This window comes from Dromiciops gliroides, chromosome 2 (genome assembly GCF_019393635.1).
Source record: "Dromiciops gliroides isolate mDroGli1 chromosome 2, mDroGli1.pri, whole genome shotgun sequence".
NCBI lineage: Eukaryota > Metazoa > Chordata > Mammalia > Microbiotheria > Microbiotheriidae > Dromiciops > Dromiciops gliroides.
In genome coordinates, this window is record NC_057862.1 from 509,176,130 (window position 1) to 509,202,038 (window position 25,909).

The window sequence follows — 25,909 nt, forward strand, 5'->3', positions numbered from 1 at the left end:
TAACTCAATTCTACATACAAATGATGCCTAAAACTTTCTGGAGCACAGCATCTACCTGCCATATGCTCTTTCCATCCATTCATGGGATCTTCTTCTTCTTTCCTAAACTTCAATATTAGAAATCTGTCTTATTCCTAATCTGACCATGAATGTCTCTGGAGACTAAAAATCATGCAGAATAAATCTGGGAAAATGTTCCCCTAAAGATAGTTTGTAGGATTTAGAGCTTGAAGGAACCTTAAAGATCATTTGGGCCAATTCTATTATTTCACAGATGAAGAAGCAGGCCCAGAGAGGCAAGGTAACATACACGAGGTCATAAAGATATTAAGTGTGAGATAGGATCTGAGCCTAACTCAGAAGAAACCCACTATATTCAATAAGATTGCTTGCTTTACTATAAACAAATTTCAATATATCTTAAGTTCAATGACATAAGCATCTATAGAACTATTTACTAACTAATTGTTAGATTATTATTTTTTTAATCTAAATGTGACTTGAAACTTAATGCAACATTTCTGGTCTTAGAAAAACTTTTCTTAGCCCTTGTGTGTGTGTGTGTGTGTGTGTGTGTGTGTGTGCAGTTATTGTTCAGTTATTTTCAGTAGTGTAGCAATTGGAATGACACCACCTGCTGGAAACTTAACTGTAGCAAAGCTCCGCCATGAGGAGAAGGCGTCTGAGGGCAAGACATCCCGCTCTTTGGCGTCAGGAAGTGATGCTTGCTTGTGGGAGGAACAAGGGGCGAGGCTGGTGCTCTCATGCTCTTTCATCAGGACTCTGGTTGAGAATAGAGTGAGAAATGCTCTCTCCCTTTAATAGATAGATGACTGTAGGCCATTCTCTCTCTCTTTACCAAATTCTTATTCTCCTTAATAAATGCTTAAAAGTCTAACTCTTGCTAAAGCTTATAATTTATTGGTGACCACTCAGTAGATATTTTAGACAGTATAGCTAGAATTTTAGCCCCTTACAGTTGTATCTGACTCTTTGTGACTCCATTTGGGGTTTTCTTGGCAAAGATACCAGAGTGGTTGTTCTTTTACTCCATGAATAGCCAGTCAGGTCAGGTCTCCTGTCTTAAATTGGTTCAATCTCAGCTCTCTCAGAGCCAACTTCAGACCACAGCAATTTCCCTTTTAATTCTTAGGTTTCACAAACTTACCTGTTACCTTATTTACCATTTTAGTACCTCTAGATTCTTTAATAAGTAGTGGAGTTTTTGTCTTGTTTGTGTTGTTTTCATATGTGTATGTTTGTATGTTTAACTTTGGACTTCGCAAGGAATTAGGCTCTTTCAATTCTAAAGTTTAAGGCACAACTCCTTTCTTCCCTCTAATTTTGGAACTGCTTTCCAGATGAGCTTTAATAATTATGGATTAGAAAACCTGAAAACCTGGTCTCACTGGATTACCATTTTTAGAGGATTTGTTTAAATATATCTGGTTATTTGGGTTAATGTTTTGTTCTTTTTAAATCATTCATTATAATATGCATATTTAAGAGAGCTGGAATTTCTCACACCATGTTCTCATTTTAGTGCAGTTCTTCCCTGATGAGCTTACTTTCATTTCTGGGCATCACAGCCTACCTCATTATGGCATGGAACAGTGTAATGATATGATTTCCATGCTTCATTGTCTCATAGAGGTACCCCTGGCCTCCTGAAGGTTATGGCAATAGAGTCCAGGGCTCTGGTAAGTCTGTCCAAACTAGAAAGGCCTTAAGTATAATACTGGCAATAGATTTGTTGCTGTTATGTAACAACCAGCCTAACTTAGTATCAAGAGGCCTATCATCAGCAAGTCGACTACCAAATTCTTTACCTGTGGGAGATCACTGTTAATACAACTGTTAATATAAATTAATTAATGAAGTCCACCTTACATAGTGCTTTACAATTTTCAATGTGCTTTCAGACATCATCTGTTGAAGAAATATTTTAGGGGAATGACATAGTTATCTTGGGGTATTTGAAGGGCTGTCATATGGAAGTAGAAATATCCTTGTGTTCAGCCCCAGAGGCTAGAACTTGGACAGATGAGGAAGAAGTTACAGAGAAGGTACATTTCAGTTCAGTATATAAAAACATCTAACAACCAGAGCTATCTAAAAGAGGAATGGGCGTCTCAGGAGGTTGTGAGTTCTCCTTCAGTGGAGCCTGGCTAGATCCCTTATTTGGGGTATTCCAATGGGTGAGCATTCCTGTTCGGGTACATACAGGACTAGGTGACTTCTAAGATCCCTTCTATCTCTAAAATTCTGTCACATGATGCTCACAGCTGTCCTAGGAGCAAGACAGGACAAGGATTTTTATTCCCATTTTACAGGAGAGGAAATAAAAATGAAGGGATCTTCTGGCCAGTGTGAGTGACATAGCTAGTAAGTGGCTGAGCAGTGGCTTGGAGCCAGATTTTCTACTCCTTATCAATTTCCCACTTTACGATGCTGCCTCAGTTATTCTCAATAAAAGTAAGTTGTTTTCTTAGCTGAAATAAAATTGTTGCCACACCTTATTTTCCAAGTGTGTGTTGGTCAGGGCTAGAAAGCAGAAGGTTCTATGGGCTTCTTTCTTTTTACTCCTGTTAATGGGAGAGATGTGAAATTGGATGTGCAAGGAAAGAAGGCTTCACAGGAAGGGAGTGGGGAGGGATGATTTCTAAACCCTTTTCATAATCAAGAATTTAAGTTAATTGACATTGAGGGAAAAGTAGAAATAATTATAATCTAAATATAACTTAGCTATATCAGCACTCTGTTGTTGAGCAGTCAGAATGGTGAAGGATATCAAGGTCATGCTATATGTGAGGTAGATGCACAGTGTGCCCCGAAAGTCTTAGTGCAGGTTTAAGCTATTAAAGCTTTAATAGCTTAAAACTACACTAAGATTTGAGGGATGTATATATATATATATATTTGAATCTATCTGTCTAGATAAAAAGTTGTGATTTATGGGTGGGATTCATAGATATGATCTGAAAAATATCATGTCTTTGCAGGAGGCAGCCACGCTGGAAGTACCAGCAACCTAGCTGGGAGGGTAGCGAGAGAGGCTAGGTGATCTGTCCTATTTCCAAGGGGGTGATAGGCTAGATTATGTCCATCTATCACACTTCAAATATGTCTAAATGGTTCAAAATGAAAACCACTTCCTTGATTGTTCTCAAAGGATCAGATTCCCCTTGTCTTACACTTCCCAGCTTAGGCCCTTCCTTCTAAATGCTGGTTATACAAAAGACCATTTCAAGAAGATAGTAAACCTCTTTATCAAGGAAAAGGAGAAAAAAAGAAATAATGGAAGTTGTACAGATTAAAATAAATGAAAGAATGCATGAGAAAATGAGTTTTTCAGATGAAAGTAAGATAGGATCTCAGCTCAAACTATGAGAGAACATGATTTCACCAAAAGGGAGTCTGTTCTCAGCAGTATGCAAAATTTTAAGGACTGAAAGCCAAAATACATGATAGGGAAGGGAGGATTGGTGCATCTTCTCTATGTGTCTGTAACTCTTGAGGGCAGTGGGAGGTGTAGGGCTCTAGTTAGAATGCTATTCAAATGTCCACATCTCATTTTTCTCATGACCTATATGTCTCAAGCTCCTCTCTCAAAGTGTATATCCAACCAACTGAAATGAGTCATTATTTCAATCATGTAACATTGAGGTTTAGTCTTCTCTTAGTTAATCATGTCAGCTTACATATATGCAACCAAGGTCACAAGCCTATCCATCAAGAAAACCTTGGCAGACTTGGGCAGAAGCAGGATGACATTCCTCCTCTAAGCTAAAAAACTTTTTGCAATCTCTTCCAAAAATCATCTGGGATAAGCATAAAATCCATAACTGGACAAAATTAGTGTTTTAAAGTTATAAAAGTGATTTTTCTATTATCATAAATAACAAATTTTTGGTACCATTGAAAACAAAAGAATAAAACTTTAACATTACATGTGATAGAATCTTATAAAAAGAATTAATCACCTGACAGAAAGACAATGACAACATGCCTACATTACATGCAGTACATATATATGTACAATTCTTATACATGAATATCTGGAATACACAACAAGCACTCATAAGAAAACAAAAAATGACTAATTAATAACACAATAACACTGTCAGTAGACCTATATAAAAATACAGTTTCACTCTAAGAATTAGCATGATATGCAAATTAACAATGAACAAAAGAATTAATAAACCTTACCACAAATTGAATATAAAATACCTAGGTGAATATAACAGCAAAATAATAGACAAGCATACCCAACAAAAATAAACATATTCAATTACATGCAAGGCATGTTTCACATGTGAAATCTCTATTGTCACCTCACTATGTGTGTAACTGTCTTCAGGTTCCCCTGTGACCTGTTACATCATAGTCTGGCAACTGGTCTTATAGGATATATTTCCCTTTTCACTAACTGTTCTCTCTCCTCCAATACCTGAGCTAGTAGATGTTATAGACTGACCATCAGAATTATTATAGGCCTGTGTTATATACCTGGAATGACAGCATGATCAGGTTGGGTATCAGTATTTTGTGCTCTATGGGTTGTTTCTGTATCCTAAGGGTCTCTGTAGTAATAGCCAGTAATTAATTGCCTGTGGGTTCAGTTGCCTTGTCCTTTAAGAGAACACATAATCTCCTTCACTAGAACTATCATTTTCAGTCTATAGCTGGGCCAGACTGTATACGACTGGTGAACAGTCTCTTTTGCTAAGCATTTGCCAAGTTAAATGTCTAACTGATTTCCTTATGGATAAGAGGTGATTGTGACGAATAGTCTTGATATGACACCTTCTATTCTCTGTAACTATTTTATAAAAAGACAAGTTATCCAGTGTCTTAATTTTGCACAGGTTAGCTTTCCATCAAGTGGATAACTTGCAAGTCCTTTGAATGCCAAGGTTTCTTAACAGAACTGTCTCCTTGTTAAAGGTCTTGATGACATGCTCTACTATCATTCCATCTTTTGTTTCTGTCACAGATCTGAGCTGAAGCCATGACTAGTTGGTAAGCTTCTTTCTCAACTGAGACATATTGAGTGTAAGTAGTTGTAATACCTTCTTCATATGAGTTTCCAAAACACAAGTTATTACATTATTATATTTCTCTCCCAAACATAAGCAGGTATGACGAATAGCTTCATTCCTTGTGTAATTATGTGTGTGTATATATATATATATGTACATATATATATATATATGCTAGAAATGACACATGTTGGCATCAATTAAGTTTTATATTTTAGTTTCAGGGTTACCAAGATGTTCAACAGGGTGTGACTAAAATGTTCAATATGTGGTTTCCCATGTAGATTTTTAGTAGATCTAGATTATTTTGTACCTGCCAAGGCCAACATCTTCTTGAATAGCTTGCTCTCCAGGTATCTCCCTTGGTCAGAATGAATCCTAGCAGAGAATACATACACTGAAAAGTACTTCGGGGGGCAGTTAGGTGGTGCAGTAGATAAAGCACCAACCCTGGATTCAGGAGGACCTAAATTCAAATCCGGCCTCAGACACTTGACACTTAATAGCTGTGTGACCCTGGGCAAGTCACTTAACCCTCACTGCCCCGTAAAAAAAAAAAAGTACTTAGCAAAAACACCTTTGGCAGTAATAGATTATTTCTATTTCTGGTTTCTGGTTGGATAGCCATACCTGGTGAAGTGCTCATACCACTAAAATATAGTATTATCACTAGTTACTTGTAAAGATAGAAAGACAATACAGATAATACAGAACTTTCCAAAGAATTGCTGGTATCTTATATTCTCCAAATATGTAGCATAAGTTGACAACATATTTCTTTGTACATGTCTGGTAAAAGCTTCAGAATTCTTGGTAACATCTGCAGCCATTTTGAGTCAATAATATCTGTTTCTTTCTAGCTCTAGGGTCCTTTTTTGACCCATATGTCCAAAATCATAATGCAAGGCATTCATGGCTATTGGACAGTATGCTCTGAGTAGTTACTTTCCAGATTTTTCTTCGTCCACGCATGGTATCATTCATAGTGTGATATAGTACTCCACCGTGCAGCTCCAACAATTGCCACTGAATTGGCAATAAAGTAACTTTTGTTGGCTGAAACTTAGGATTTTTAGAATCACTGCCTTGGTTGGTTTTTTTCACTTTCATCACTCCTATGACCGTGTAAGTCATCTGCAGACAATTAAAGCAAGAAAGATTGGCCCAATGAAATAATATCCATAAATGTATTTGGTATATTGTCTGAGGAAAGTCCTAAGCTATCGCTATACTTTTATTTAATTATGATCCATACCTTGCCTCTTACTTTACTAAAAAAAATGAAACTATTCAATGTGAGAATCTTCTTCTTCCATTGACTTCATCCCAAAAGCTCTTGACATCATATCCCACTCACATCCTTTCCCCTGTTTTATGACAGAAGGGATCCTCTCCCTTGTCAATGCCAACCCCTCTATATATGCACTTGTTCTCAACCCATTTCTATCTTCTTCAATGGATTGAATCCTCAGTTATCACTCCCTCCAATCTTTAACATCTTCCTGTTAGCTAATTCCTTCCTTAATGAATTCAAATATTCTGTCTCCCCTATCCTTGAAAAAGCTTCACGAGATCCCATCAAACATTTAAGCTACCATCCTATATCTCCCTGTGCTAGCCAAATTCCTTTTAAAAAGTTGTTTATATTCATGCTTCCACTTTCTCCCCTCTCACCCCTTGATTTCTATCCTTATCACTCAACTGAAACTGCTCTCTCCTAAATTATGAATAATATCCTAATTGACAAATCTGATGATCTTTTATCATTACTAAACCTTCTCAAGTTATCTGCTGCATTTGATACTGTTAACTACTCTCTCCTCCTGGACCTCCTCAGGTTTTGTGTGACACTATTCCTTCCTGCTTTGCCTCCACCTATCTGGCTCCTTTTTAGTCTCCTTTCATGACTTATCATTCACATCATACCCCCTGAGAGTGTTCCCCAAGGGTCTCTCTCTCTCTCTCTCTCTCTCTCTCTCTCTCTCTCTCTCTCTCTCTCTCTCTCTCTCTCTCTCTCTCTCTCTCTCTCTCCCTCTCTCTCTCCTTCTCGCCCTCCCTCCCTCCTTCCCTTCTTTTTTCTCACCCTCATCAGCTCCAATAGTTTTAAACTATCAGTTCTATGCATATGACTCCCAGATCTGTTACCTAGCCCCAGCCTTTAAGAAATCTCAAACTAGGCATCTAGTGGACATCTTTAAATCAGCATTCTAAAAGTGAACTCATTATCTTTTCACTCCCCTATACCTTCTCTTCTTAAAAACTTCTCAAAGGTACACCATCCTTCTAGGATTTCAGGTCAGTAACACTGGCATTATCCTTACTGTTCCTCATCCTACATATATAATCAATTGCCAAATTTTGTCATTTCTACCTTCATAAAATCTCTCACATCTAAAACTTCGTTATTTGCACAACTACCAATCTTACCTCAGTTCATTATCAATAGCTTCCTAATTTTTCTCCCTGCCTCAAGTCTCTCAACACTCCAGTATATTCTGTACACCACTGACAAAGTAATTCACCTTAAGTGCAGATCTGACCATGTGACTCTCCTAATCAGCCAACTCCATTGGTTTCTTAAACAATTAAAAATAAACTCCTCAGTTTAGTTTTTAAAACCCTATATCAGCTGGCTGCAACCCTTCTTTCCAACCTAATTGGACATTACTCCTTCACCCACACATGTTGATTCAACCAGATTGCCTTTCTCTGTTCCTTGCTCATGAAACTCTATCTTCCACCTCCATGCCTTTGTACTGGTGATATATTCCACTCTTGGAATGAACTCCTTTCTCACCACTACCTAACAGATTACTTGTTCAAGATGCACCTCAGACAACATCTACTGCATGAAACCTTTGTTAATCCCCCTCAACTGCTAGTACTTTCCCTCCCAAAGTACTTTCTCTTTAACTACTTTTGCTATATCTGTATTTATTAACTTTGTATCTATTCTCAACGTGTGTGTACATAGTAGGTTCTTAATAAATATGTTGATTTGTCAATTAATTGATTGTCAGAAATTGTTCTTATATAGTCTTCTGGAATCACCACAATGTCCCAAATCATTCTTGACAAGCTAGCTGCATCCATATTCATTTAACCAGGCATGTTTTGTATGCTGAAACCAGAACAGGCCAGTGCTGCTATTCATTCCTGGCAAGCAGTATCCAACTTGGCACTGGCCAAAATATAAATCAATCCATTGATTGTTCAGCCTATCCTTGGAGTTTTGCTCCATATACATGGTCTTTGAACTTCTCAGTAATAACTCTCTTTAAAGACAAGAATTCAAGCTTGCAGATAGGGTAATGAGACTGACTATCAGGCCACCTTTTGCTGGCAAATGTAATTTGTCTCTGGTAACCATTACTTTTCTAGTATAGAAGATTGCCAAGCCTTCCAGGTTGGCAAAAAGAGAACAAAAAATTAACTTTCCTCTGAATAAGCTAATGTTGCTACATGGGTAACATAGTAGATTAAATCTTTGAAGGCGTTTTCACATTTGTCTTTCACATTTATTTCCAAAATAAAGTTTTGTTTAGTTTAATACAATTTTGCCTTTTCTGCTTTTTTGTTTCTGATCCTTTTCAATTATCCATTTATGAGTGAAGTCATTCAATGATAAAGCAATAACAGTAGGGGTTAAAATTGGGGGTAATAACTACCAAATCCCAAAAAAGTTATTGTTTCTAGGACATTTTAGACATGGCCACTTCATAAATTCTTCTACTTTCTGTGGCTCTATGCTTACACCTTGGTAGGAGAAAATGTGACCTCTGTACTTAACAGAAGCTCTGCAGAAGTGGAATTTGTCCATTTATAACTTCAGACCAGCTACTTAGAGCCAATACAGGAGTAGAATAGAGGTCTGTACACAATGTTCATCAATCTGACCAAGATCTTTGATACTGTCAGTTGTGAAGGCTTGTGGGAAGATCATGACAAAATTTAATAACCCAAAGAATTTCATCAGTATTATATACCAGTTTCATGCATGGTTCTGGATAAAGGACAATGCTCCTGTGTTTTCCCAGTCATCAATGGAGAGAAGTAAGGATGTATACTTGTTCCCAAGATTTTTAGCATGATGTTTTCAGTGATGTTGTTAGACACCCTTCAAGGAGGGTGAAAATGGAATCAAGGTCAGCTACCATACTGATGATAAATTATTTAACTTGAAAAGGCTATAAGCCAAGACTAAAGTGGAGGGAGAGTTGGTGCACAATTTGTTGTTCACAGATGATTATGCACTCAATACAGCTGAGGCTGAGATACAATAAAGTATGAATCAATTCTCTGCTTTATATGCTAATTTTGGCCTGACAACACCAAAACACAGAGGTTCGCCACCAACAATTATCATACCATCTATACATGAAATAATTTTGAATGCTGTGGATGTTTCCTCGCCTTACCAGTATACTTTCTAGGGAAGTACACAGAGATGATACTGATGAATGCATTACCAGAGCTAGCTCAATGTTTGGGAGTCTGTGAAAGAAAGTGTGAGCGAGAAAAGGTATTAGGTTGTCTACCAAACTGAAGGTCTACAGAGCTGTTGTGCTGACCTCATTGTTGTATGTTTGTGAAACCTGGACAGTATACCAGCACCATGTCAAGGAAACCAAATCACTTCCATTTGAAATGTTTTAGGAAGATTCTGAAGATCATTTGGTAAAATAAGGTACTAGACACTGAAGTCCTTTTCAAGCTGAACTGACAAGCATTCAAACTCTACTGCAGAGAGTGCAACTCTGATGGACTGGTCACATAGCTCAAATGCCAAATGTACATTTGCCTAAAAGACTCTTTTACAGAGAACTCACACAAGGCAAGCACTCACATGGAGGTGAGAAAAATCAGTACAAGGACACTTTCAAAGGCTCTCTGAAGAACTTTGAAATTGTGAGATTTGGGAGACACTAGCAGAGGACCATCCAAAATGGCACACCCTCATCAAAGAAGGTGCTGTCCTCTATGAGCAAAGTAGAATTGTAGTAGCTCAAAAGAAACATGAGATGTACACATTTAGGAACATCTACACTCCAAATGTTCATATACACTATTCATGCCCGACCTGTGGTAAAACCTTCTGAGCTCATATTAGTCTGATCAGCCATAGTTGGACACACCATACATTGATCCCAACATAGTGATGTCATTTTTTTCTTTCGTTTTGGGGGGGGGAGGGGACAGGGCAATAAGGGTTTAGTGACTTGCCCAGGGTCACACAGCTAGTAAGTGTCAAGTGTCTGAGTCTGGATTTGAACTCAGGTCCTCCTGAATCCAGGGCCAGTGCTTTATCCACTGCACCACCTAGCTGCCCCTCTATAGTGATGTCATTTTGGTCTTCCTCAAGCATGAAGGACAGCAACTAACCTCCCACTCACTCTACAAGAACATGACTTTCTTCTTGCTGAGTTCCATGCTAAACCTATCCTTCCATTTCTTTGGTCCTGGGGAGTCCTGAAAATCAAAATACCTCAGGATCCAGTTTGGAGGTTGAGTAATTAGTGATTCTATGATGTTCACTGGAACATCTTTCTTGTCTTTATCCTCTTGCAAGTCTCTGCATAATTTATATGGGTAGTTAATGAGTGTATGTACTGAATCCAAACTTGTTTCTTGCAGTATCCTGCTAGAAATTTAGAAAGACTGGAATTAATTTCAATACTGACACTTCAGTGAATATTAGATGGTCCCAACATAACAGAGCCATAATGTCCAATTTTCTGTTCACACTGCAAGTCCCTTAGGGAGTCTCAAACTAACTTTGATATATCCTGGGTATGGATAGTCTTTAACTCATACAAATACAAATCCTGTCATAGGCTTTAAAGATATTTTTCTCAAATATTTGTGATGAAAAGGTTGGAAAATGGGAATGATTTGAGATATACTATCTAGGAGAGCTTTACAATTCATATTCTCACTTCTTACCATGCCCCCTGCACAAGATCCTATGAGTCCAGGTGGAACAGAGCATATGGAATTAACGTTGGAGTTATTGTAACTGTCCTCAGGGACCAAAGCAACTCTCTTCTATGGCACTGACTCAGTTTCCCAAAGTTTGAAAGAAGAAATTGACTTTTGTACAACCAACTCTGTATTTCTCGCACTTTACATTCAGCATGTTTATGGCCTTCAGTTCTACAATGATAACAGATGGAAGATATGTCTCAAGCCTCTTTGGCCTCCATTTTCTTGACTGTCTACTTCTTTAAGGAAAATGGTTTGGGGCATTGTCCCTTTTCTTACCCACATCTCTGCACTAATGGTTTGGTTGTATTGATTGGCTTCTGTGGCTTATACTCAAAAAGAGAGGATTTGGATTTTTGTTCAAGAATGAATTGCAAGGTTATTATGTTGTTGCTGTTGTTGCTGTTGCTGTTGTTGTTGTTATATAATCTAACCTTCCTTCATCTTGACTGCTTTTTCTCATATTATTGACTTTTAGAAAAAATAGTGTAAGTGAATCTGATTCTGGGCTCCAAGCAGTCTGGGCATTCAAGGACATTGCCCCACTTGTCAATGCCAGCTAGGGCCCTAGCTATAAGATCTCTGCCAATTCCTAGTTACATCTTTATGTGCCCACAATTATTTCTATCACCCCCTTAATACAGAACACTTCCATGCACGTGTCCATGATGCTCTCTTAGCAAAGCCTTTGCAAACCTACAGCCACCTCCAAAACATAATGAAATACAGGAAGAGGATTTCATATTAAAGAAGCAAAGTCACACTTCCATGCACGTATCCATGATGCTCTCTTAGCAAAGCCTTTGCAAACCTACAGCCACCTCCAAAACATAATGAAATACAGGAAGAGGATTTCATATTAAAGAAGCAAAGTCAGCTTTCCTAGAGCAGAACCCTTCAATACCTGCTAATCAAACCACACTGGGACTCCAAGCCCTTGCACTGGAAATGTGCCTGGTGCCTCCCTGGTTTTAGCTACTTTGGACTTAAGTAGCTAAGCAGTCAAAAAGAATTTATGTTTGCATATACATTATGTAATGTATATGCATACATTACCTTCTTCACTAGTCCTTGAAGTTGCAAAGCTCTTTCTCCCTTATTCACCAGTCTTTATCCCAATATTTCTTCCTAAATCCCCTAAAACAATTAACATGCACAGAGTAGGAAAACTCAGCCCAGCCCAGATTGTTCACATAGCATTTCTTTTGTTCTTTCCAGTTCTTTTCCTATTGGGCCAAAACAGAAGTGGCATATGGAATTAACTCATTCACTGACTTCAAGTTACTTAGCTATCAGGTCTAAACATTCAGAGGATCTCCTAATTAAAATCTATAAATATCAATTTTACCCCAAATATTTGGATATAGTTAAATATTCTTTCAATACTGGGGTACAAATTAAGCAAAGAAATCAATTTTGTCTATTTCAAATTACTTTTAAGCTTTCCATTCAACTAATAATGCTAAGAATTTATTATTTGGGGGCAGCTAGGTGGCACAGTGGATAGAGAACTGGCCCTGGAGTCAGGAGGACCTGAGTTCAAATCCAGTCTCAGACACTTGACACTTACTAGCTATGTGACTCTGGGCAAGTCACTTAACCCCAATTGCCTCACCAAAAAAAAAAAAAAACAACAACCACCAAACCAAAAAAAAAAAAAACCCAAACAAACAAACAAAAGAATTTATTATTTGCCAAGAATTATTCTTTATGAATGTAAATGAATGCATGCATATAAACAGTCCCTGCCCTCAGGGAGCTGACATTCTCTTGCAGAAAGGTCAGGTATTATTTGTTAACAACTTAGGATTTTAAATATTAATTTTATAACATCTTTCTATTTGTTCTTCTTAGGTATTCTTCCTGAGAAAAGCTATATTAATATTCTTTCATAGTTCACATATAGTTCTTTATAATAATAGTCTTATTTTTTTAGAAAGAGAGTGTTTAGAGCTAGAAATGAACTTATTGATCTTCAAGTCCAACTCCCTCATTTTACAGATGAAGAAACTGAGGTCTAGAGACTTAAAGGAACCTACCTGAAATAAGACATTCAGAAGGTATCAAAGATAAGACTCAAACCTAGGTCTTTGGATGCCAAATTCAGTGTTCTTTCCACTATAGTCTACACTGCCTTTATAACACTCATTTCAGAGTAAAATATTTTATACATACTCATTGGTTACAACTTTGAATTTATAGCCCCCACTATCTTCAAGTTATCCTGGTACTTGCAATAAATAAGAAATTGTTCATAGATAGATGTATATTGATATAGGAAAGTACATATGATTTCTTGTGTTGGTTTATAAGGGTATTATATTTTTCATGCTCTGAGTTTTTCTAATGATATTTTAAGAGATTGGATTGCTAAGGGCTTCTGATTTCCTTTTTGTAGAAATGCTTTAATTATGGCTTCCACTCACTGGTTTTGTCTTTCCTGATTGGATACTTTTTAGATATGTCTGTAGCTTTGAGGTAAAACCATATATAGTCTTCCAACCTTCCCACGTTCTACTAAACAGGAGAAACAAAAGAGCATTTTCTTAGCTAATCCAGGTGGAATTATCTGCTAGAATACAGAGAGTTTCCTTAGGTAGTACTCGACTTTACTTGTAATAAAAGAAATCTTAATCCATAGAACACTGGAAAATGATAATGGAATGAATTGCATATGAATGAGCTTCATTTGGAATGTAGTTTCTTGTTTTGAAAAATAAACTTGGGATATCAGTAGGTTCTGTGTTTTTGTCACCCTAAAAGAGAAAGATATCCTAAATTTATAGTGAGTTTGCAAGAAAGTTTTCCCAGAGACTCTATAACAAGAATGCTATATTCAGGCTTCAAGGATACCAGTTCTATCATGATCTTTCTCAAGATGCTTTTGTTAACAATATTTAGAAAACAGATGTGCTTGCTTTTTTTTTCTTTTCAAGTACTCTGAGACTTTTGTAAAACATTTATTTATAACACTGGGAAAATAGAGGTAAAGAATAACATGATCCAAAGGTGGTCATGTTTTCAACTATAGACCGATGTTTCATATTGATTTTGCTGACTGGTTATCTGGAGCTGATATGACTAAAATTCTATGATAAGAACTTTTCCTTGACTTTAAGGCTATCCAGGGACAAATATCAGCACAAAAAAAAAAATTCCATCAATTCAAATGTGTATGAGAAGATATACTTGCCCTACTAAATCAATTCTGATTTCATACTCCTTTTCCCAAGCACAGTTCTCATAAAACCTGGTCTTGAGTGTTATTTCCACCAAACAACTTGGGGCCTGAGTATTCTTACAGAATTAATATAGGCTAAGGGATGAGAACATCTCAATTTTGGCATATTATGTCATTGACAAAATATTTTGATGAACAGTAGTGTCCTGGTATTTCTCATTTGGTCCTCACAACCACACTGAGATGGGTCTTATTAATATCTCCAACTTAAAGATAAGGAAACTGAGGTTAGAAAAAGTTATGTGAGTTACCCAGAGTCACAATGGGAAGGCCATCTTCATTTGGCTCATACTTGTTCTCAGTAATATCTTCTGTACCACTCCTTTCACGTGAACAACACTGATAATATATTGTTGCCCAAATACTACTATGTATCTTTTCCTTGAACTTTGGGTTACGTAAAAAAAATAAAATTTTAAATTAAAAAAACATCAACACTGGATGCATCACAAAACACTTGTTTCTAGTTATGTCTATTGGTCACTTCCACAGTTGCATAGACAAGAGAAGAAAACCCTTAAGTATCTTTAATTAGTGGTATTACAGTCAGGTCTCTCTGCCATATAGCAACAAAGGTAAGATGTTTGTATTAAAAAGATGGATCTTTGTTTTAGTAGGAAGCTTGGGGTCAGTTAAAGCTTTGGAATATGCTTCAAGCAATACAACTGACTCCTTTTCAACTCTGAAGCCAGATCATTGTCTGTCCATACAATCACTCCCAGTTATGCATAATGTTGGATAAGGTCCATTGGGCATCCTTTAAAATGCATGTTGTAATCTGTACAATAAATATCCTTCATCCATTTGTTCTTCTTGTGTGGGTGGACAGGACAAATGTCTGGGTGATTATGGATCTACTCCGGCTACAAAGCTTTAGTGCCTGATGTAATCAGTATAATGTCATCCACAAAGGGGAGCATCTAGAGTATCTTGTCCACCGGGGATTCTTCCTCAACCTGGACTTTTCCCTAGATTTAGTCAATAGTCAATAGACATTTATTAACCACTTATCAGGCACTGTACTAAGAGCTAAATATATAAATGAGAAAAACAAAATATCTGCCCTCAAGAAGTTTACAATCCAATGGGAGAAGACAATACACAAAAAGAAGTTGATTTCCTTGAAATAAAATAATATTTTGGTGAATTGCATCACCCTGTTTTATGCATTACCTGATGCTTTATTGTAAGGGAGTCACTGGACAGGTTTATTTCTGTTTTACATGTCCCAAGGAATCTTGAACAATTTTTGTTGTTGTTGTTATTGTTGGTGGTGGTGGTGGTTTTTTTTGGTGGGGCAATGAGGGTTAAGTGACTTGCCCAGGGTCACACAGCTAGTAAATGTCAAGTGCCTGAGGCTGGATTTGAACTCAGGTCCTCCTGAATCCAGGTCCAGTACTTTATCCACTGCACCACTTAGCTGCCCCCTGAACAATTTTGATGTATGGGTAGGAGTCACCTCGATGTATAAGAGCCTATAAGTACTAGTAAATCATTTTTTCATAATCAACAAAGAATAAGCACAATGGGAGCTTGAATTCTATACATCCTTCAGTCAAATAGCATACAAAGAATTAAATTGACTATATTTTAATAGATAGAAAAAGACTCATTAGTAACATAGAAATTATTCCTGAGTCAGTAGTCTATGTACCATCGGACCAGTGACTTGACAGAGATAAGATAGAATTTATAAGAAAAAGATAGAATAATAAGAAAAACGTAATATACAATTAACAAGATGAAGGCTGAACTGTTTAAAGAAATTACTGAAAATTTTTAAATGAGAAATGGACTACAGAAATAACATTGGCACCAAATATAATAGTTTCATTGAGAAGTTAAATCAATGTAAATTAATTGCCACAATAAAGAGACCACAAGAGCCTAGAAAACACCTCAGTTAAAAAAAATTTGAATTACTTGCCAAACAATTAATGACTTCTAAATTATTTTATGTTCATCTATCCCTCTCTATCTCTCTCACCTCCCTCTCTGTGTCTGTTTCTCTGTTTCTCTGTCTGTCTGTCTGTCTCTCTCTCTCTCTCTCTCTCTCTCTATATATATATATATATATATATGTGTGTGTGTGTGTGTGTGTGTGTGTGTGTATACACACATATGTATGTGTATGTATGTACATATATTTTTCTTCACTAGAGCTTAATAAATTGACCAAAGAGAGTTGACTGTCAAATGCCAAACCAAGTTAGAAAGTAAACCTGTTTATAAAATTCTACAAAGAAAAGTATTGGACAGCTATGAGTGATATCATCTCATTAAGTAGCTAGATACAGTAGAGGGTAAATTCAGGTTAAAGAAACCTTGGCAAGATATACAACTAAGCAAAGTCATCCTGATAGCATTCAAGAATGAAAATAGAAAGATTTAAGACAGGAGTAAAATGTACAAATTTTCCAAAAATCATTTCAACAAACTGTAGTCACACTTGGATCCTAACAGTACAGTACCTGAGGTGCTTAGAGAGGAGGTCATAATGGCAACAGAGCAAATGAAAACAAGAAAAACAGATAAATTTGTCCAAGTATACATAAAGGATATCTGTACCAGAGGCGACAAATTGTAAGGACATTCAGGGACAAGGTATCTTCAGGAGGGGAAGGTACCAAAAGCACAGAAAAAATAGGGAACTTCTTTTGGGGGCTAGGGCAATGAGGGTTATGTGACTTGCCCAGGGTCACACAGCTAGTAAGTGTCAAGTGTCTGAGGCCAGATTTGAACTCAGGTCCTCCTGAATCCAGGGCCAGTGCTTTATCCACTGTACCAACTAGCTGCCCTGGGAACATTTTTAATGCCACAAAAGTAATCAAGAGAACACCATATAAATAACTCATAACCTATATGCCTATTCCATCACTACAAAATCGCAAGCATCATTTACAGTTAATTAGTGGTCTTTTCATGGTCTCATTACCTAATAGTCATAAGTAATATTAGCTAACATTTAAGTAATGCTTACCATATGCCAGGCACTGTGCTTAGCATTTTTAAATTACTATCTCATTTGTTCCTCACAACAGCCCTGGGAGTTAGCTTATTATTCCCATTTTACAGATGAGGAAATTGAGGCAAATAAAGGTAAAATGACTTGCCCAGGTTCACAGACCTAATAACCATCTGAGGCAAGATTCAAACATAGGCCTTTCTGACTCAAGGCCCAGTATTCCATCCTCAATGCCACCAAGCTGCTATTAGAGCTTTACTGAATCTCTAATTTGCTTCAAAACTCAAATTATGTACCACCTCCTGCATAATATTTCCTAATTCAACTGCTGATTCTTCTCTGTTCCCCCTTCAAAAAATCATTTCACTTATTTTCTTTATTTCCATATGTTCTTGTGTACATATTGCCTCCCTTATGAACCTCCTCCTGTCTATCTATGGCTAATAGAATGCATATTGGAGCTTTGACCCTGTTATTATCTTCTTCTTCTGGGGTTGTATTGTGGTCTACCTTACCCCCAAAGAAGTTTTCAATGTAAGCCTCTTGAGAGTAGGAAATGTTTTGCTTTCTTCTTTATATTCCCAGCACCTAATATCGTACCTGGGATATGTAAGCACTTAATAAATCTCTAATTGATCAACTGATTGAAAGGATAGCTCTTTGTTAACCCTAAAATATCTGAGACATTTTTAGAGATAAAAGAGATTTGGAAGGTTATTTAGTCCAACTTCCTAGTTTTGCACGTAAGGAAACTGAGGCTCACAGAGATAAAGAGACCTGTATGAGGTCTCAAAGATAGTTTGAATTAAGTCAAGGACTAAAGATGTTCTAAATTCCAGTCTTATGGCCTTTCTACTATATAACAATTACCTAATATCTGGTTATTTCACCTTACTTTTTTCACTCCCCCATGTCATTTAAGGACAGATAACTCTAAGTCCCTATCTATTAAAAATAAAATAAAATCCTTTCACTGACCTTTGAGTCACCTGTCCTCTACTCTCCCCAACCAATAATGCAAAATGAAATAGAACACAAAATACTTCCTTCTCATCGCTTTCACAGTACTGTCAAGTTACTTCTATAGTGGCCTCCAGGTGCCACCCAGGGATTTAAGCTAAATTGCTTACCCCAGAAAATCTAAGCTTTTAGATATATTATCTGCCTTTCTCCTATCCAGAAAAGATAACTTTCCCAGCTAATTCTCTCTAGATTGTACTCTGCTTAATTTCACAAAAAACAGTAACAATGCATTTTAACAGGTCAGTGCAGCAATGATTGCATTGGTATGCACATGCTGTAGTTCATTCACCTTTTCCTGTGTGCTTCTACCCAGGTATTTCCAAAAATCCTCTATAGAGAAATGATGCAGAATAATGGCAACTTTCTCCTGATTCTAATATTTCAAGATTCCAGGTCAATTCCTAGAAAGTTATCCTTACTCTTGGTACATGGCTGATCCATCTCCTTTTTTTAGTTAAATGTCACTGATGATATCTTCTATGGCATTTCTTCTACACAGGTTAGCCCTGGGAATATATTGCTCTTAGATACCTACCATACATTTTTCTATTGTCCTTTGGGTGACCTAAAACACACACACACACACACACACACACAAACTATATATGACCCATAATACTTTTCTTCATGTAGCTCATCTTTTTACATCTTTTTTTCATAATCTACCTATCTCCAGCACTGTCTTATCTACCCACAGTTATTTTCTATTGATAGGTTTCTAAATCCATCATATATTAGCATATATAGGAATCTATATTTGAATTTAACATTGATAAGATATCAGTATGATATGCCTACAGGGTATAAATATTGGGAAAGAGTTATACATCCAAATCCCATTCAGCTGAATTAGGGATGAATGTTTGGGTTAACCATTGGGTTAACCATTTGTTGAAATGGTTAATTTTTGGTCTAGTAAGACAATCATCCCTACCAGTCTGGCTCTTCCCATTCTGGTATTCTCTTTTGTTACCCCATTCCATACACTGATTTTCTAATCAAAATGGACCACTTATCACTCCATCTGGGCCTTTGTGTCATATTGAATAGATGCTACCTCTTTTTTGTATAGCCTTCTATGGTGCCCATCAATGCAGTTAGTTAATCAACAAGCATTTATTAAGCACGTTTTATGAACCAGGAACTGTATTAAACTCTAGTTTCTTAAATCTCTCAGAGTACTTTATTAGTACCTCTCCGATACAGTAATCACCTTCTAATTAGTTATTGCCTAACTACCCTCATTTCTGTCTTTTAACAAGATTACTAGATCAGTAGCTCCGGAGAATTCTATAATCATGATGCAACTATATTTCAGCAAATAATAATGTCTCTTCTGATAGTCTTGCAGAGAATATGGCTAGATGTGCCCTAACAGAAAATTTAGATGGATTCAGAACTAATTGTACAACTAGACCCCAAAGGGGATTATTTTATTAATAGCCCAATGTCAAGTTGGAAGAAGGCAGGTCTCTAGTGGACCTACCTATGATGTATGTTCTTATTCCTGTACTATTCAATATTGTTATCAGGATAAAGGAATAAATGGCATGCCTGTTGAATTTTCTGATGGCATTAAGCTAGGATGGTTAGCTAATGATTGGATGACAGATGTAGGACTGAAAAAATTTATAACAGGCCAGACTATTGAGCTGAATCTAATAAGAATGAATTTAATAGAGATAAATTTAAGACATACTGAGGTTCAAAAACTCAATTAAATAAGGACATAATTGACAGACCTGGGTAGACAAGACTTTAAATTTAAAAAAAAAAAAACATTTAGTGGTATACAAGTTCAATATGATTCAGTGGTATGTGGCAACACACACACACACACACACACAAAGTAACACAATCTTAGGCTGCGTTAAGAGGCAAATTGTTGAGGGCTGGGGAAGTGATAACCCTGCAGATCTTCTGGAGTATTGTGCTCCTTTCTAACTGCCATGTTTTGGAAACTTGTTGATAAATTGGAGGGCATCCAGCGGTAGCTACTGAGTTGAAGAAAGGGTTACAAATTTATGTTTTCCTTAGGGGACCTAGCATTATACGGTAAATCAGTAGGGGTTCTGAAAGATAAAATGGAGAATTCATTAAAAATAGATATGAATAGAAGAACTAATTAATTATCCATTGGATTGCGAGTCCCTATATTTAACAATCTAAGGGACACATAGAAACATGGAATAATTCCTGCTCTCTAGGAGTTTATTATCTAGTTGAAGAGATAAGACCAGTAAAAAGTTAACTACAGTGCCAGAACCATAATCAACAAAACATAAGATATTCTTCTAGGAAAACACAACCTGAAATTTGAGGTCAACATTGCAAATGTAGGAAAAATAAACAAAGCTCATTTAGCTTGGAATCACGCCATCCTGCAAAGTCATTTTTCCAAACAAAATGTTCTTTGTTTGGAACCACATGCTTCATGGTGCCATATATCCAATATTTAGTTGAGAAACAAAATTGGAAAAGACACATTTATCTGAGAAACTAGGCCATGAATAGAACACAGACATATTATAAAGAAGCAGCCCCACTGACTTCTCTGTGAATGAATAAACTGGTGTATAGCCAAGGGGCAACAGTCTAACAATTGGGTTTCTTTTCCTCTCAAGGGATATGGATTTATGGTGCAGAACATTTGATAGTAAACCAAACTTGTTATCCTTTCAGTGGCAATCAGTATATATGGCCTAATTAAAAACTCTTCTATTATCCAAAGAGTAACATCTTACACATGTTTCTTAGGTTGTGGTGCTTAGAGAGAACATTCAACTGTGGTAACCCAAAGTTATTTCTATTAGGTTTTGACATTTACATAATTCCATCTAGTTTTGTTTGGTAGCTTCAAAAGGATTTTATGAAAAGTTCTAGTTTGTGTAATGTCCTAAAATTTAGACAGATAAATAGATAGATAATGGCACTTATACAGCATGTTAATATTTGCAAAGTGCTTTACAAATATCTCATTTTATAACAATACTGGAGAATCAGTTTTATTATTATCACCATTTTATAGATGAAGAAACTGAGGCAGACAGAGGTTAATAGATGAGCTGAGGGTCACAGCTAGTAAATGTCTAAAGTTGAATTTGAACTCAAATATTCCTGACTCTAGGTTCAGTAATTTATCCATTACACCACTTAGATCCTCTAGGAAGATTTTTTCTCAAATTTGTCAGATCATGTAATGGTGATTTCATGTTTGTTATTATGAAAGTATAAGTTCATAAAATTTGCAGTGTAATGAGCTAAAGCTTTATCTCTAATTTATTTGCCTTAGGAAACATATTAAAGATGCCTATCAACAAGATCCAAATTTCAAACTCACTGTTGTCATTTATCCCAGATGAGTGAAGCTGAGATCAACGGGCAGTTTGAATCGGTGTGTGAATCAGTCTTTAGTGAAGTTGAATCTCAGGCCATGGATGCCCTAGACCTTCCGGGTTGCTTCCGAACGAGAAGTCACAGTTATCTGAGAGCTATTCAGGCTGGTTACTCCCAAGATGATGAATGTATTCCTGCAATGACATCTTCTAACATCACCTCAACTATCAGGTCAACAACAGGTAAAGGAAAAATCTTTCTGCCTTATGCAATGACAACATGATATATACCAATTGTTTCCATTTAACAAGAAAAATAACCTTAACCTACACACCATACACACACACACACACACACACACATGCATGAATCTGATGTGTTATCACAACACTTGATCATCATTTATTATTGTCTTTTCAGGAAAATTCCAGTTAACTATTTAAAAAATTCTCCCAATAAAACTATATTGGTTTTATGTTCTCCCATAAACAATTTATTAATGAAGGATGGATTTAAAAATTGTGTATGGATGAATCTTTGGGTAATATTTGCAAAACTGCTTCCTGACAGAAGTACTCAAATTATGGGCACTACAGTTGGTGGTTATACTGTAATTCTTAAGGTTATGTAATTTGTCATAAATTTTCATAGATACCCAGAAAAGTCCAGCTATAATGATCTATAGGTCCACCTGGCCCTTTCACCAGTGTCCATCAGGAATAGCTGTTCTGTACTCCCCAGATCTATAAAAATTATTCATAGCTGGAGATTAATCAATCCTGAATGTAAATTCACTAATATTCGTAGAGCTCTAAGGATTGGGTTTCATGATTCCCTCTGGTTCTAATGGAAATTTGGAAAATTTACCACCTAAACGAAAAATTACTGCCTAATACTTTATTACCCTTCCATTATTTATGTATCACAATGAATATACATGGTTCTGAGAAAGCCATAAAATAGACCAAGGAATACAATTTTGCCAGGACAAGTTTAAAGGCTAAGAAAAAGATACAAGATGAAATCATACAATACTGAAGAGATAGGTGATATGAATACCAGAAGAACTAGTGTGCTAGGAAAGTAATCAGATAAGTTGGGGAGATAGATTTTGAAGAAAGAAATTGAGGGGAGTGGGTTTATTTTAACAAGATGGTATTCGAGTTATAAAGGATATAATGAAAGAAGACATATAGTCAGGAATCACTAAAAGAGACGAAGGGAAGGTTTGGAAAGGAATGTGAAATTGTAACTATATTTTACTAGGTTTTTCTTCTAAGTGAAACATTTTGCAAAGATAAGTAATACCCCATAGTATAAAAATGACCCACTATGTAATTCCATAGAAAAATATTTCACAGACTTATCAAAAGTACAATTGGTGATTTTCTTTAAATTTTATATACAACAAAATAAGTTATGGCTCCTCTGAATTTGTCAGTGTTTTCAGTTGTGGCTCCTAAGAATTATTTGTGATACTGTAAGATGGATTTTTGACACCTATGCCATGGTTGTCTCATAAAAGCTGTATGTTTATATTATGTCATGCTAGAAGCAGAGAAATCATAAATGCTTTCCAAATAAATCTTTGGAGAAATGGGTAGAAAAGGCAAGGGCAAGAGTTTTTTTCAATGTAACATATTCTATTGCTATATTTAGCTATAATTCTGGTAGCTTGAGAGTGAAAGGGTCTTAAATGTATGGTTTCTCAATCATAATTGCCAGTTCACCACAGCAAGTTCATGACACCTGTGTCTCAATTTCCCTTTCTGTAAAGAGAAATTTTTATATAGGTATTATTCTCATGAGGCAACTTAATCAACTTTGAGGTCAATGGGAGGAAAAAGTTAATAAAAATTCAAGCATTCAGAAAACATGCATTGACTGCCTATTATGTGTAAAGACAGATACATCCAGTAAGTGTTTTTATGGTCTTCAGAAGTACTTTAAAAATAAATTATTACACATGTTTGCACAGCGCTTTCCATACATTATCTCAGCTAATCCTCACAACAACCTGTAAGATAGGTGCTATTGTCCTAATTTTACAGATGGGAAAATTAAAGGTGAAAGATACTAAGTGACTTGCCAAGGACACATAGTCATAAATGTCTAAAATAGGATTCAAACTCAGATCCTCCTCATTCCACTGTCCTACCTATGCAATCTGTTCTGAGTTTTTTTCAATGTAGTATAAAAGTGAGGGTAAAGACAGGATTCCTTTCCCAACATTATCCCCCCCCAAAAAAAAATGAAAACAGAAGGCAAGCCAGATGGAATCACTTTGAAAGTTCCATGTTGAATTTGTTATATACTTTAAAATAAAAGCAAGCTCTACATAATAGAGATTTGCAGTCTCATGTATAATCCTCTCCTTCTGTTCCATGTTGTGTATGAAAATGTTCATTTTACATGGTATTTGTTAAGTTCAGAATAAAAAAAGAAAATTAATTGTAAAACAACAGAAACCAAAAAGAAAGCAATGCAATAGATTGCATATTTGGCTCAGAAAGGTGGTTTCCAAAGAGGAGTTTCAGAAATGTTTTGAGAAATAGCAGCATTACTGAAATAAGTGCATTACCTGATAGGACTGCTTTGGAGTACCAGACTCATGTGGATGAATACATTTTGACATATGTGTATAATCAATCAACAAGCATTTATTAAGTTTGTACTATATTCCAAATACTACATTATCATAAGGGGATACAAATACAAAGAATGAAATAATCCCTACTTAAAGCAAGTTTACATTCTAACAGAGACAAGGAGAGCATATGTAAGAATAACCAAAAGACATAAAGAAAATAAATATAAAGTAGATAAATGCAAGGCAGTTTGCATTTATCAGTTTAGCAGTTGGAATAACAATAGCATTTACATAAAAAGTAATATTTGCTAAGTGCTTTACAAATATCTCATTTCATCCTCATAACAATCTTGGAAGATAGGTGCTATTATCAGTCCCATTTTACAGAAAAGAAAACTGAAGTAGACAGAGACTAAGAGATTTGCTCAGGTTCCCAGAGTTAATAAATGCCTAAGGCTAGATTTGAATTTTGATCTTCCTGACTCCAGGTCCCATGCCCTAAACACTACAAAAGGCTTTGCATAAAATGTGGTGTTTGAACTGCATCTTGAAGGAAGAGATTTTATGAGGTGGCAGAGAAGTACACTCCAGGTTTGGGAAATTGCTGCTAAAAAGACACACAAATGAGAGGTGGAATGTCATATCTAAGAAATGAAAGGTCAATTTGTCTGAAATGTAAACTGTAGGAGAGTGAAAGATAAACTGGGCCTTGACTGTGAAGCACTTTAAAAGCTAAACATAAGAATTCGTATTTGATTCAGAGATAATAGTCACTGGAGTTATGTTTTGTTTTGTTTTTTGAAGGAGGAGAGTGACATGTAAAGAACTACACTTAAGGAAAATCACTTTGGTGGCAATATTGAGAATAGACTGGAATGGGAAGAGATTAAGGGCTAGGAAAGAAATTTGAAGACCATGAAAATAATCTAGACAAGAGGGGAAAAGAACCTGAAGTAAAATTTGTATACAGAGAAGGGGCTGTATGTGAGAAATGTTCTGAATGGCAAGATTTAGAAAACAATTCAGTATGTTGGATGAAGGTAAGAAATTAAGAATTAATGCTGAAGCTAGGGACCTGGTAACTGGGAGAATGGAAGTATTCTCAACAGAAATGGGGGAGCTTGGAAGAAGAGTAGGTTTAGGGGGAAAGATGAGTTTTGTTTTGGACATGTTGAATTTAAGGTGTCTCTGAGATATATGATTTGAAATGTCCAACAGGCAACTGGTGACAAGGGAACTGAAGTTCAAGGGAGAGACGTATGTATAAATGTGTAGGACATCTAAAAGAAAATATTTAAATTTATGGGAACTGATGGGGACACCAAAAGACAGTACAGAGAGAAAAAAATGTTTAGGATTGAGCCTAAGGGCTTGATATGGATGATGGGTTGACAGAGGAGACAATAAAGGAGTAGAGACATCTATTCATTATTTTCTGCTCATGTAATCAAAGATTCTTCAAGTTAGAAGGCATCTGAGTTCCCTCCAACAAATAATGAAGAGATTCATTAACATTAAGTTGAAAGAATGGAACAATGAAAAAGGAATATATAAAGTGAGATTCCCTATTTTGTGAAGCTTGCTTTTTTCCCCTTAGTGTATGGATTCAATATGTTACTTCCAAAAATCAAACAAAAATGGAGATTAGCCATTACCTATGGAGGAATTGCTGCCTTCCTAGCCCTTGAAAATAGATATCCAGTCTCTCCTTGAAAAGTTCCATTAAA

General features: G+C 36.2%; 1 protein-coding gene across 10 annotated transcripts in view; it reads left to right on the forward strand.

The window, feature by feature from the left end:
- DLGAP2 (DLG associated protein 2) overlaps positions 1–25,909 on the forward strand; it is a 1,236,668-nt gene that overhangs the window by 1,112,081 nt on the left and 98,678 nt on the right. For all 10 annotated transcript variants that reach the window (XM_043984242.1, XM_043984239.1, XM_043984244.1 and 7 more), the window contains one exon: positions 21,615–21,834. In XM_043984242.1, coding sequence (XP_043840177.1) covers positions 21,615–21,834 — 220 coding nt within the window. The remainder of the gene's footprint in view (positions 1–21,614; positions 21,835–25,909) is intronic.